The 12,984-nt window shown below is 41.7% G+C and overlaps 1 protein-coding gene across 1 annotated transcript in view; it reads right to left on the bottom strand.

The window, feature by feature from the left end:
* Nucleotides 1-4,824, bottom strand: part of maml2 (mastermind like transcriptional coactivator 2) — a 45,582-nt gene extending 40,758 nt beyond the window's left edge. Inside the window, exon 1 of the mRNA XM_079480815.1 lies at nt 3,487-4,824. Coding sequence (XP_079336941.1) covers nt 3,487-3,888 — 402 coding nt within the window. The 5' untranslated portion in view covers nt 3,889-4,824. The remainder of the gene's footprint in view (nt 1-3,486) is intronic.
* Between the last annotated feature and the right edge of the window lie 8,160 nt (nt 4,825-12,984).

The raw sequence follows: 12,984 nt of genomic DNA, 5'->3' as shown, positions 1-12,984 counted from the left end.
GATGCACCTATACTACATTTCTCCACTGATTCCGACTATCGATATCTGCTGATCCCAATTCTCAAGATTAAATTAATATTTCTTTACTTTCTGAATGTTATTCATTCATTAATTACTAGTAATATTGAACGTCAAACTGGTGAAGTTTATTGATGTTTTCTATATACCGATCACAAATGAATTGCATTTTATCTTTTGATTGACAGGATATATCGGCCCTGATCATCGGCTGTTGTTAAACTCCCTGCCGATATCAACCGATACCGATTAGTGGCCAATATATTGGTACATTTCTAGTTGTACTGTAGTTGAATAGTAGGGATGGGCCGGTAGACGATGCCATCGCCGAAGGCTGACAGCCATCACGATGGTGAGCCGGCATTTTGATTCCAACAAATGTTTTACTTTCATAACAAATATGAGGCTACGGAGCAATTAAGCTTGCGCTGTATAGACGCCTTTAAAACTGTGGAGTTTTTTCTTTATAAAGAGGGCGCATAGCTTACGCAGACACGCCTGACATATAACTGCGCGTTCCCGCGTTTTTTAAAGAAGACTTGTGTCTGTGCATCCCGCATTTTATATAGGAGATGCATGTATGAGTCGTGTCTATGCATCCCACGTTGTATAAAGAAGACGGGTGTCTGACTAGTGTCTGCGCATCCCGCTTTGAATAAAGAAGACGCGCTTGTGTCTGCGCAGCTCGCATTGTATAAAGACAGCCCTCACTTTATAACGTTGCACGGCAATGTCATCGTCCACGGCGATGTTTTACTGTAGACATTATGATAGACATTTGCTACACTGTAGCAAAGATCACGTTTACAAAAGTGGACAATGAGTGCTTTTGAGGTAGAACTGGCTCAATAGATTGACGTTTGACAGGTTAGTGGTATCAATTCTTTAGGAAGATACTCAGATTTTTAAGTCACTTATTAACAAATAAACTAGATAACTAGTAAACTGAATGGCCACAAACAGAACTGTTTTCTTCACAGATTTCCTCTTGTTGCTCAAAGATATCATCTATTTCTGACATGAAAACAAAACAAACTGTGATTTGTCTCTTAATATATGACTAAGAAAGAAGCTTGCTATAATAAAGGTGCTTCACAATGCCATAGAAGAGCCCTTTTTGTCTAAATGGTTCAATAAAGAAGCTTTAACACCCAAGAACCTTTCGATTTCACAAAATGTTCTTTATGTCGAAATAAAAGTTCTTCAGATTATAAAAATGTAAAAAGGAGATGGATCTTCAAGAATGGTTCTTTGTTGAACCGAAAAATGGTTCTTCCACGGCATCGCAGTGAAGAGCACCCCTAAAGCACCTTTATTTTTAATTGGTGGGCAGATCTTGTGCAGAATATGTTGCAAGATGGGCAAGACTTTCTGATATTAGACACAAGGCTTCATTACTATGTGAGAGTATTCCGTTCATTGACTTTCTAACCAGCTGCTTTGGCTTTCCGCCAAAATGTGAATACACCTCTTGTAGGGTTTCAGATTCACAGTGTAAAGATAGTTTCTCTGAACTTCTCTGAACTTAGTGACTTTTCCAGATCTGGAGAGATTCCGTATACATGCAGAGTGCATGTAAGATCAGTCACATTCAGCCTTTGCTCCGAGAGCACTTTAGCCAAAAAATACCAGGAAACACTTTGACATTTCCTTCTTCCACATATTATTTGTTATTCTTGCTTGCCATGTCTAATTATGTCCAATCTTTTCGCTAAATCGTAAAACGTTGAACGACCACTGCTTAAATTAAAATTCTTTCATCGTTTTTTCTGTTTAACATCAAATTTGATATTTTGCAGTAGGGGTGTTATAATATAGGAAAAGTTGGACTTTGAATGACATGTGGGTGAGAAAAAGGCAATATCATTTTCATTTTTAGTCGAACTATTCCTTTGAAATAATAGCTGTCCACGATGATGGATGAAACTTAATTTTGAAGCGCCAAAGGAACATTAAAGAATACTATCTAGAAGATTGAGTTTATTAAAGGCCTGTGTCTTCCCAACTCCCTAGATAAGCAAACAGAGCAATTACAAAACCACACTTTCTCTGCCGTGAGAGGATATTCCACAATCCTCCTCTGTTCCCAAGTCTGTCGCAGCATTGAAATGAGGAAAAAGCGAATTCACCCAGAAGCCCATAACGCTTAATTACGGGCCTCTCCTCTGACAATCACTTTCAAGGCCTGCTTGACTTTGAGTAAACAAAACCAGGACATGTATTGAAAGCTAAACATTTATACCCCGACTGCACGCTTCAAACGGTTTTATGAGAAACCCATCATTCAAGAAGGTGCTCTGAGAGCAATTTGTCAAACCTTTTATAATAGAGGCCGACAACACGTGATATGGAACAAAACGCAAGGCCTTTCACTGCCGTGTTTGTGGGACTTCATCATCATCCAATTGCTGCTTCTTCGTGTTTGCCAGATAAATTGGATTTAATACACTGCATAGGAAAAAATCTGTCATCATTGACTCAAACCTGCATGACTTCCTAACACAAAAGGAGATCATTTAATGAATAGATTCAATACACAGACAGAACGACTCACTTTAAAGCACACGAGTGCACTCAAACAGCTCGCTGATCATTTTCAAGTATCGCTTTTGGTTTGATATTTAGGCAATTGAACAGGAAAATCGTACCAAGAAAGAGACACCTCGTCGTAACATCACTTACGTTATTAACTCTATATCCAGAAGCACAGGTCTGTTCTGTGTTGTGGCAATGAAAATCCTTTCATAAACAATGCAATATGTCAACAAAAGTATAACAGAGCCTCTGCTATTTAAACTCTCGTGTTGCATTGAAGATAAACGGGCTTGTGACACATGAGGCTGAGTAAATGACAACAAATGACATTCTCCGTCATTTAAAAGACTGTATTTAACAGAGACACGGAATAGATGCATGAAGCTGAAGTGGTGTCAAACTATGATGTCCCATGAGGAAAATATAAAGACAAAGAACAAAGAAGCAGCACTGACCCGTTGGCCTGATTTCCCTTCGTAACGATAGCAAGACTACAAACCATCTGTTTTTTATTTCTATCCTCGTAGGTTTTCTTCCTCGTATTACCAGTTACTGTTAAAATAATGGCACAAGAACATCTTGAAGTTCCTCGGGTTCACACAGGTCTATAGCAGACTAACCACACGTCCTTAGTGCTGTATGAGCCCGACACTTTTGACAACCAAAGTCCAAACTTTGGGCACATATTGAAGAAACATTTATGAAATATATAGGCCTTAAACATAATATGAATTCATGTGCCCGCTGCAGGGCTCTTTTTAATTAAACAGATGCCTCTCTCTCTCTCTCACACACAGACACACACACACACAGTAATCACATCATATCACTGTTGATGTCATTCTTTGGGGAATCGTTCTGACGTGTGTCACCATGTGCATTACACAGATTAAAAGATTGCCCACATTTGATATGGGCGTATTTAACACTTACTGCTATTTGCGCCGAGATTTTGGATTCTGCCTCCGACACACTGTGGACTTTATGTTCACCATTCACTCTGTTGAAATCAGAAGGCTGCTGAGAGCCTGATCTATTGCCCTTGCTCTTCCTGTTCCCAGGGCCCTGGTGGACGATGTTTAAGAGGTGGAGCGTGCTCTCGTGCTCACGGTCCGAGGTTTCCGCCTGGCCGCGCTGGTAGCGGCCCTCGCAGGTGGAGTGATGCCGTCGGCACAGCTCGATGCGGGCACGCAGGCGCTCCACTATAGCGCTGTGCAGCTGAGGAACGGCGGATCCTCTTGATGTAGCCATTGGTGTGATTGACCCTCCCATCCCAACACCCAACATGGGCGCAAATCCACCCGGTGTCGCCTGGGTCGGAGCTGCCTCTCCCATGACCTTTAGTTGCCTCTTGAAAGTTTTAAAGTTCGACTCCGTGCCTTCTCTGAGGCAACGTTAGAAACAAAGACACCGCGGATCCGTTTCCAGAACCTTAAAGGACATATTTGTAAACGTTACGCGTCGATTTTAAAGTGAATTCAATTGCAACTTGTAGAAATGACGTGTACATGTAAAGTGCCAATGGTCAAAGACGCGTTTTGGGAACGTTGAAGAACGTGAGTATCGAATTAAGAAAAGAGGACATCGTGACGTTCTCAAAACCGACGCATGGCGAACGTTTAGAAGAGAATGCGATCTACATCAGACGATCTCCATTTCAGAGTCGCGAAACTTCCATCGTTTTGTTTCTCTCCGAGCAGACACAGAGTCCCGAGTGTTCCAAACTACACGATCCGAATCTGTTTTCAGGATGCTCGCGCTTAAACGTTAAGAGTGCCAGGGAATTGTATCGCAACATTGCGTAACTGCTCACTATTCTCGCTGGTTTCTGCGGCTTTCCAGTTTGCGTTTCATTCCTTGCAAGTTGTTTCAAATCCCCAGTCTGTTAAATCGCGTAGAGCGCGCTCGCTTTTGTTATATGCTGAACAATGTCGCGAATAATGTCACGGCGCGTTTCCTTTCAGCTGCCCGGCAACACACGCAACTATAATCCGTCTACTTGGAGATCCACATTTCGCAAACTTCCAGAGAGTTCAAACAGCACACGGGCACTTTCCGTCCCCGTCATTTCCACCGCGTTGATCTCCGGATAAACTAAACGGACAGGAGTTGCAGTTGGACTGTCGTTGTATCCGTGCGGTGGATTGTCAGCAGTCCGAGCGCGTACGGGGGTGCGTCCGGAGAGGCTGGGTTACCGCAGCCCGACGACACAGTACAGACTCTCAATTGTGTAGCAGTTCACGGTCGGTAATGAGCTGTCGTTTTGCGGACTCTAGCGGTAACAACCGTGACCTGCTTAAAAGCGACCCCTGCCGCACGGGGACCGTCGGATGAATATTGTGTTAAATGGCCTTTTTAGCAAGTAGATAAAACCATAATGAAATGAATGCATAAACAGTAAACAAAGACCCGTTCTCAATATTAACTAAACTGCTATAAGGAATAAGAATATAAGAATAAACTCCTTATAAGGAATACGAATATATGAATAAACTCCTTATAAGGAATAAGAATATAAGAATAAACTCATTATAAGGAATAAGAATATAAGAATAAACTCCTTATAAGGAATAAGAATATAAGAATAAACTCCTTATAAGAATATAAGAATAAACTCCTTATAAGGAATAAGAAAATTTTAGCCTTTTACGATAATGGTATTATACGGAAAATGTATTACGATTCAGAATTTAAGTGACATGAAAACGGACTTAAAAATCAAGTTCTTGAAGAAATAAAACAAAAAGTGAGGTTGAAATACTGTGGAATTACTTTGATAAGTTTAAGTAATTAAAAACGTGGGTCACCGTGACTTACTGAGCATATCATTTTTACAGTGTAGAAGAAGTTAATATTTTTGCTGTGTGAAGTTTCTCTTCCTCTCAGTGCTGCTGTGTGACGGTAGAATGTCAGACTGTTATTTAAATAAATACGGCACACACGTAGATCTGATCAAATCATCAGTCTAATATCACGTGAACCTGAAGAGAAAGAACCCAGAAGGTTTTTTTTTTTTTTTTTTAAAAACCCAGAAGTAAAAGTCTAAATCCAGGGCTTGCAGGTAGGTTCTTCGTTTGATCTCTTGATCTCTGAATGCACACTACCCTTTTTAAGTAAGTAGTGCCACCTGCTGGAAGCAAAGGGTTTATTTAGGCTAACAGTACTGATATGTGGTAAATACTTTGATTAACATTATAGTGTAAATAACCCACACTGAAAACATTTTGTGTTGATGGAGGAGGTTCCTTTCTGAGGGCCTAAACAGCAATTGCCCCGTCGAAACACACACACACACAAATAGCATGCATTCATGCACACATATTCTTATACTGTACAAACTATAATATGTCTCCTCAACTATTTATAAAAATATGAACTAATTTTAATATACTAAAAAATTTGGTATTTAAAACGTTCTTTTTATTATGTTATTTATATTACTTGCGTATTTGTATCTTGTAGAAAATATACACACTAGTTTTTTTCCCTGCTTTAACTAACACAAAGATTTACATAATTTTATACAAAAAGCAAGTGTCTTTTTTGTATTTATTACCAAGCTTTAACAAAATCATCAGATACATCTATAAATTAGTGTTTTCACAAAGTATTGGTTCCCATATCCCAGAATTTTTTGTTTGCTGGAGATTGACCCTGCCTGTACAACGACGATTGAGTGCAATAAAGTGTGAAATGGGCTTGAGGACATGTTAGAGTACCTCATGCCTGACAACACTTCTCAATGGACTTTAATTCAATATATTGACTTCGTCTAAGTGGCTCGTCCTTTACTGCAGGCTTTGTGGATGAGGGGGTCACACAATCTCACAGCATCCCTTCAGCCTGAGCTTCATGTCAGTCCTGCCGAGCCAGAGCTTCACGTCAGTCCTGCCGAGCCAGAGCTTCACGTCATGTCTACACAGCCAGAGACTGTTCACATCACGTCTGCCCTGCCAGAGACTGTTCACGTCACATCTGCCCAGCCAGAGACTGTTCACGCCACGTCTGCCCAGCCAGAGACTGTGCACGCCACGTCTGCCATGCCTGAGCCCTTGGACAAAATGGCCACCGCCCAGCCTCATCCCGAGATGGCTGTGTCTTCCGACAAGATATCCGACTCCACACCTGTTCCTGCGCCGGTTCCGGAACCGTTGGATCCGCTCTATACCCCTGAACCGCTAGGTCTGCCTGGTTCCCCTGAAGGGTCGTCTGTTTAGCCTGCTCCGCCCTGGTCGCCTGCACAGCCTGCACTGCCCTGGTCGCCTGGTCACCTGCTCAACCTCAGTCTCCAGGTTCTCTTCTGCTCCAAGGGCCTGGTCCTCCATCCCGCCCCCGGGTCCGCCTCCGCTCCACCTCCCTCCTGGACAATTTTAGGAGCGTCTGGAATCCGCTCTTTAAATGGGGAGCTATGTAACGGTCACCAGCTGGAGTGCCCTTGATAACCACTCCACATCAGACTATTTATCACTCATTCTCAAACTACATTTCCCATAACTCACTGCCCGGACTCATCATCACTGATTGCATTCACCTGTGTCTCATCACCCTGTTAGTATCAGCCTATTTATACCATGTTCGCTCATTCACACACTGCAAAGTTTTGTTAAGCGTCACACTGCATCTCCGAGCATTCTCCCTGGTCTCTTGTCTTTTAGTTTTTGGATTTCTTGCCCTGTTCCCTGGATTACACTTTTGCCTCTGGTCCGGGCCTGTTGTGTTAGTTTCTTTGTTTGGACTGCCTGTCTGTTTATGACCCTTGCTTGTTATTTGGATTACGCCTTTGGATTGCCCACAAATAAAGATGCATCTGGATCTAACCTGCGTGTCTCGGAGCCGTCTCATGACAGTAATTTTGAGGAAATAGAATAATTGCTGTGTCCACTTACATAAATAGCCTAATAAAAAGTTTAATGCATAATAAAAACAACTGTGGGGGAACCTGGATTGTATCAGATGCTAATGCAATATTTGTTTTTATTAAAAACGAATCATGAATAATTCATTTAATAATCCAGGATTTGGCGTGGCTTTCTCAAGCTAACATACTGATGTTTCACTTAAACTTTTCTTTCTTCTTCTGAGACAAAATTATCTGAACTATCTCCTTCTTTCAAGTTACGGCCACCAAACTTCACACATATCTTCAGATTGGTCTCACTTGAGTCGCTAGATCTTTTTTTAGGGGTTTTCTTAAAAAGCCGATCAAACGGCTCAAAAATCCCATAGAATTCTCACAAACTTTATCCACATCTAGTTGTATTTTGTGTGCTCTTATTTACAGAGCTGATTAAATTCATATAATGATTTAGACTTTCTTCAATTTGTACCTACATAAAAATAATATCAATAATAATGAATGTTAAAATTTTGTCATGTTTTAACTTAAACAAGGGTTGCTACAATGTCAAAGGTTTCATAAACACTCTTCAAACCTGTATTCAAAGCAACGTTCAACATATTTATTAATTTTTTATATCTGTGATATCTTATTATATGAATAATATTTACACAATGATGAATCTCCCTGGATGTTCTTCATAAAGAAGCATTCTTGTTTTTTTTGGGCGGAGGTCGGGAGCCATTGTCTTCACTGTCAGGTTCAGTGAGCTGGACCGATGGCTCAGGCCTGGGCTTGTGGAGGAACAGGCCGAATGAGACCCCTCTGCTCTATTCTTAAAATGGTTCACTTCCTGTGTGAGCAAGAACCAAAAACCGGTTTGAAAATAAGAACAGAACCGACATGGTGTACAGTTTCACAGTCTTACCTGGCGTAAGAACAGGATTGAGAGTCTGATTTAAACGCCAGAGACCAGGGTTCTAGTCCCGGGTCTGACAGAAACACCAAGCCAAACAAGATGAACCCAGAGACGCCCGGCCCAGGACATAAGAACTCTAAGCATGAGTCCTCAGTCCAACATCATGAAGCAGTACTAGCATTGATGGTTAAGCATTCAGAATTACTGTCTGATGTCATGAACTCAGTCCGTCATATCTTTGATCGTCTGCCGCTTCTGTACATCAAATTTCAGTTCCCCTTGCAGAACTTCACCTACCTCCACCACATTGATTGTTGGTAGACCCCAGTGCTTGTTGTGGATTCCTCACTCAGTGTTCCCTTACATTTGAGCTACAGCCATTGTCCTTCCCTACTTTCGGGTAAGGCCCACTCCTAGGCAACGGCTGGCTCTTCTGCTCTAGTTATTCTGCATTTGAAGAGGAATTCAAACGGGTCTTTGATCATCCCATCAGCGGCCGCGAGGCGTCTAAACGACTGCTGCCCCTCCAACAAGGTAGTAGTACTGCTGCAGAATATGCCATCCATTTTTGCACTATTGCAGCCTAGAATGGTTGGAATGATGAGTCTCTCATGGTGTGCTTCCAGAACGGGCTTTCTGAGACACTCAAAGATGACCTTGCAACACGAGAGCCTATCTGTGATCTAGAGACGCTCATTGACATCGCGATCCGACTGTGACCACCCCATGAGGGAGCGGTGTTGCCTATACTGTGGACTGCCTGGACATTTCCGGTCTCCTGCCCAGAGCTCTTGGGAAATGCTCCTTCCCGTACAGGCAAGGAAGAACTGTAACGGGAATTACTCGCATCACCCCACCTTCCAATTTAGGATTGATTCTCCCCATCACACTTGCTTAAACATCATAAACATCAACTTAAAGCCTTTGTGGATTAAGGTGCAGCCGGGAACTTTATGGATTTATCTCTTGCTAGGAGTCTCCAGATCCCCTCTGACTCACTCGAAACCTCTCTAACAGTTACCGCACTGGATGGAAGACCTCTGGGCCCCCGGGAAGGTAACCCTTCTTACCGTTCCTCTTCACCTCTCTATTTGTCAACATCAGGAGGAGCTGTGTTTTCATCTGATACAATCTCCAGAGTTCCCCGTGATTCTCGGCCACCCCTGGCTTCTTCACCATAACCCCCATCTTGACTGGTCCACTGGCGCTATCCTCAGTTGGGGTCCCACTTGTCCTGTCACCTGTTTGACCCCAAGGTCCCCTGACCCTACTCTCGAGACTCAAGAATCTATGGACAATAATATTGAGTAAGCCCTTGTGGCAGGGATTATCCGTCTGTCCACTTCCCTGGCTGGTGCTGTTTTTTCTTTGTGGGTAAAAAGAATGGGGGACTTCGATCCTGCATCGATTATCGAGGCCTCAACAAGATCACTATCCGAAACAGTTACCCATTTCCGCTTATGGCCACAGCTTTTGAAATACTGCAGGGAGCTTCCATATTCACCAAACTCGACTTGCGGAATGCTTACCATCTTGTTACATTAGAAAAAGGGATGCCCTTCGGCCTCACTAATGCTCCTGCAGTTTTCCAGGCTCTGATAAATGATGTCCTTTGAGATATGCTCAATCAGTTTGTATTTGTTCTTATTGATAAACTTTGTGAGTGTGGAGCACTTCAGCTCAGCTCTTTTCACCGGTAAATCATTTAAACGCCTCTGATTGGCCAGTATATTCATACCATGAACTTGATTGGCTGTAATGCTCAAAGCTGTAGCAGAGCAAACATGTTGTCAACCATATTTGTTCATTTTCACCTTTTCTTTAGATTGCGACTGTCGTTGCTAGTTTTTTTACTATGCAGTTAACCTGATGTAAACCCTGATGGGTCAGCTGTGGCCTAATGGTTAGAGCGTTGGGCTTGTGATCAGAAGGTTGCCGGTTCTAATCTCAGTGCCAGCAGGTCATGACTGAAGGGCCCTTGAGCAAGGCACCTTACCCCTGATTGCTCTGCAGTAATGTGCCACTGTATAAAACTACTTGTAAGTCGCTTTGGATAAAAGCGTCTGCTAAATGTAAATGTAAACGATGTATGCTACAGACACTAGAGGTGAAATCTGTAAGTTTGTATGAAGTACACCTGCTTAGAAGAAATGGGGGATCTCTCCCAGGCTGTTTATATTCATCTAAGGAAAACTTTACACATACGCAACATAGAGGTGCAACATTAGTAATTAGGTATATGACACTATAATGGTATGGTTCAACAAAAGTTACACCTTCTGGCTCCGCCACTGGTTTGAATGTTTGCACAAACGATATGTAAAGTACCTTGTATTGTATTTTTAGCTGTCCACCTTCTCCCTCAAGTTGTATTAAAAAGCAGGAGCCCCCTGGGACACCAGTTCATGTAGCTCCTCAGTGAGTTAAACAAACCTCGACTTTTGAGCGTTTGCAGAAACTGTACTTTAATGAAGGATGGGCATGTATGACTTCTCTTTGCCATTATATGGGACATTATGGTGCTGTTACTGGTATTCCGTGCCTCCAAAGTCTTGTCTTTGGAGGCACGGAATACCTGTAACATACCCTTTGGCTCTTTATAAACAAACTCCATTGTTGTGTTATTTATTTAGTTTTTACCCTTTTCTGGCAAAAGAAGAAGATCAATAAGGTGTATGGTCGGATCTTTGGAGGTGCAGGGTGGCATGCATATGTGTCTTCTGCATTCACCTTTTGTGCATCTGCGCTTGCATCCGTGCCCAGATGGCCTATCCGCTCCTGGCATCAGGTTTTTTCAAACCTGTATAAATGTATTTGCTCCAATGAACACACAGAAATAAATTTTTGAAGAACGCAAGCAATTTCATATAACATAATCAACTACCATAGGAAAATAATATTGTGTTTATTTGTTCTAGTCAATAATGTCCCTGAACTGAAAATTACTAAAATTCTTCCAATTACCTTTCACTGTGTTCATCAGAACAAAGTGCCCGGGTTATTTTTATTTAACTTTTTAATAACCCAGAGACCACAACTGAAGATAAACATATTATTTTGCTATATTTATTTAGATTAATTATTCGACCTGCCTCCAGGCTTCTTAAACTGACTCGCATCACCTGTGTGTTTAAATCGCCACACTTGCTTTTAGTCAGAACTATATTTACCTTATATTGACACGATTAAGATAAATAAACTAAACAAATAATAAACAATTATCACAGGTAGAAGAACATAATGTAAACGTTTTTAACATAAACTATTAAGTTTAGGAGATGGTTTTCTGTTTTCTTGTCAGGTGACTGCGCGACACTGCTTGTTCGAAATGATGCGGCGCCGCAAGATCATACAAGCGGGTGACATCAAAGTACCGCGAGAGCGATTCTACAAACCATAAAACGTTTGCTATCGCGGTACTTTGATGTCACCCGCCTCTCGGATCTCAAGTCGAAACAAGCCTTTAACATCACTAGAGGGCGCCACTCTCCATCACCAATTCCCCGTTATTTAGTTTCAAACATGTTTTTCAAAGCAGGCCTATTAATTTATCATCGTATTAGATCTGCATATCAAACACTGGGGTTTTTATTTTTTATGGACATTTTAGGTTATTTTCTGAGTGTCTTTTAAGTCGTGTCACTGTATTGGCAACGATTTGAGAAAGTCCTTGTTGCAAGTGTAAACCCAGACAATTAGATAATTAAAATAATTTTTTATTAGACTTAAAATCGAAATGAACATGCACTTAAGACACTCGGCCGGCCTGTGGGTGGCGGTCGATATATTTAGCACACAGGCTGCGTCTCAAACCCTAGTGAGCTTTATACCTAGACAGCACTCTAGCCATCATTATCGCGTTTCGAGTCAACAGCACTTTAAGACATCTGCGACGGTTTTTATTGCTGCCTAAACGAAATATTCTCACACAAAACATGATGCGTGCAACCGATCACAGATAGCTTGTTTTGAGTCACCGCCATAATTCAACACTTCATTTCACACCATTCATTCCTGCGATCAGCATCCCGTGGTACGCGTCTGCCTCGCTGTGGCATCTCCGCTCATCCTCCAGGCTGATTTTACACTCGAGCCGATGATGCCGGAATAACGGGCACGACCATCTTCAGTCGCGGATGCTGATGCTGAGGATCTGCAGGTAAGAGTGGCTGTGTGTGTGTATATGCGGTTTATACATGTGATGGCGCACAGAACATCACATCCACCTGCTGTCATGTGTATCTGCATCAGAAGGGAACGTGTGATTATATCACATGCTGTGTATGCGCGATCTCTCGACTGTGTCCTCTTTCTACCTGCTTGAACTGATACGAAAAATTTAGAGATCTTGTATGATTTATGGATGAGGGCGTGTAGTGTGTCGTGTTTTCATATTTAGTGATTTGTGTGCATGTGTTATTATCAATTACAATAATAATGCTAATTTAGTGATATAATACAGAAATAGTTTTAAATCTATCTTTATTACTGTTACTGTGATATTAATGGTTCCATAAGTAAACATTAGGCCAATGTATTGACATTTACATGATTTTAGATTTTTATGTTTGTTTGTATTGTTTATTGCACTACCAAAAATGTTTCATTACACAGTGTTTTGCTGCACCTTGGCCACATTCCACATAATCGACTGTGTACTTCATGACATTGAAGA

This window comes from Barbatula barbatula (assembly GCF_947034865.1).
Source record: "Barbatula barbatula genome assembly, chromosome: 19".
Lineage (NCBI taxonomy): Eukaryota > Metazoa > Chordata > Actinopteri > Cypriniformes > Nemacheilidae > Barbatula > Barbatula barbatula.
Note: the sequence above shows the minus strand (reverse complement) of the source record. Positions and strands in the feature narration are given on the sequence as shown.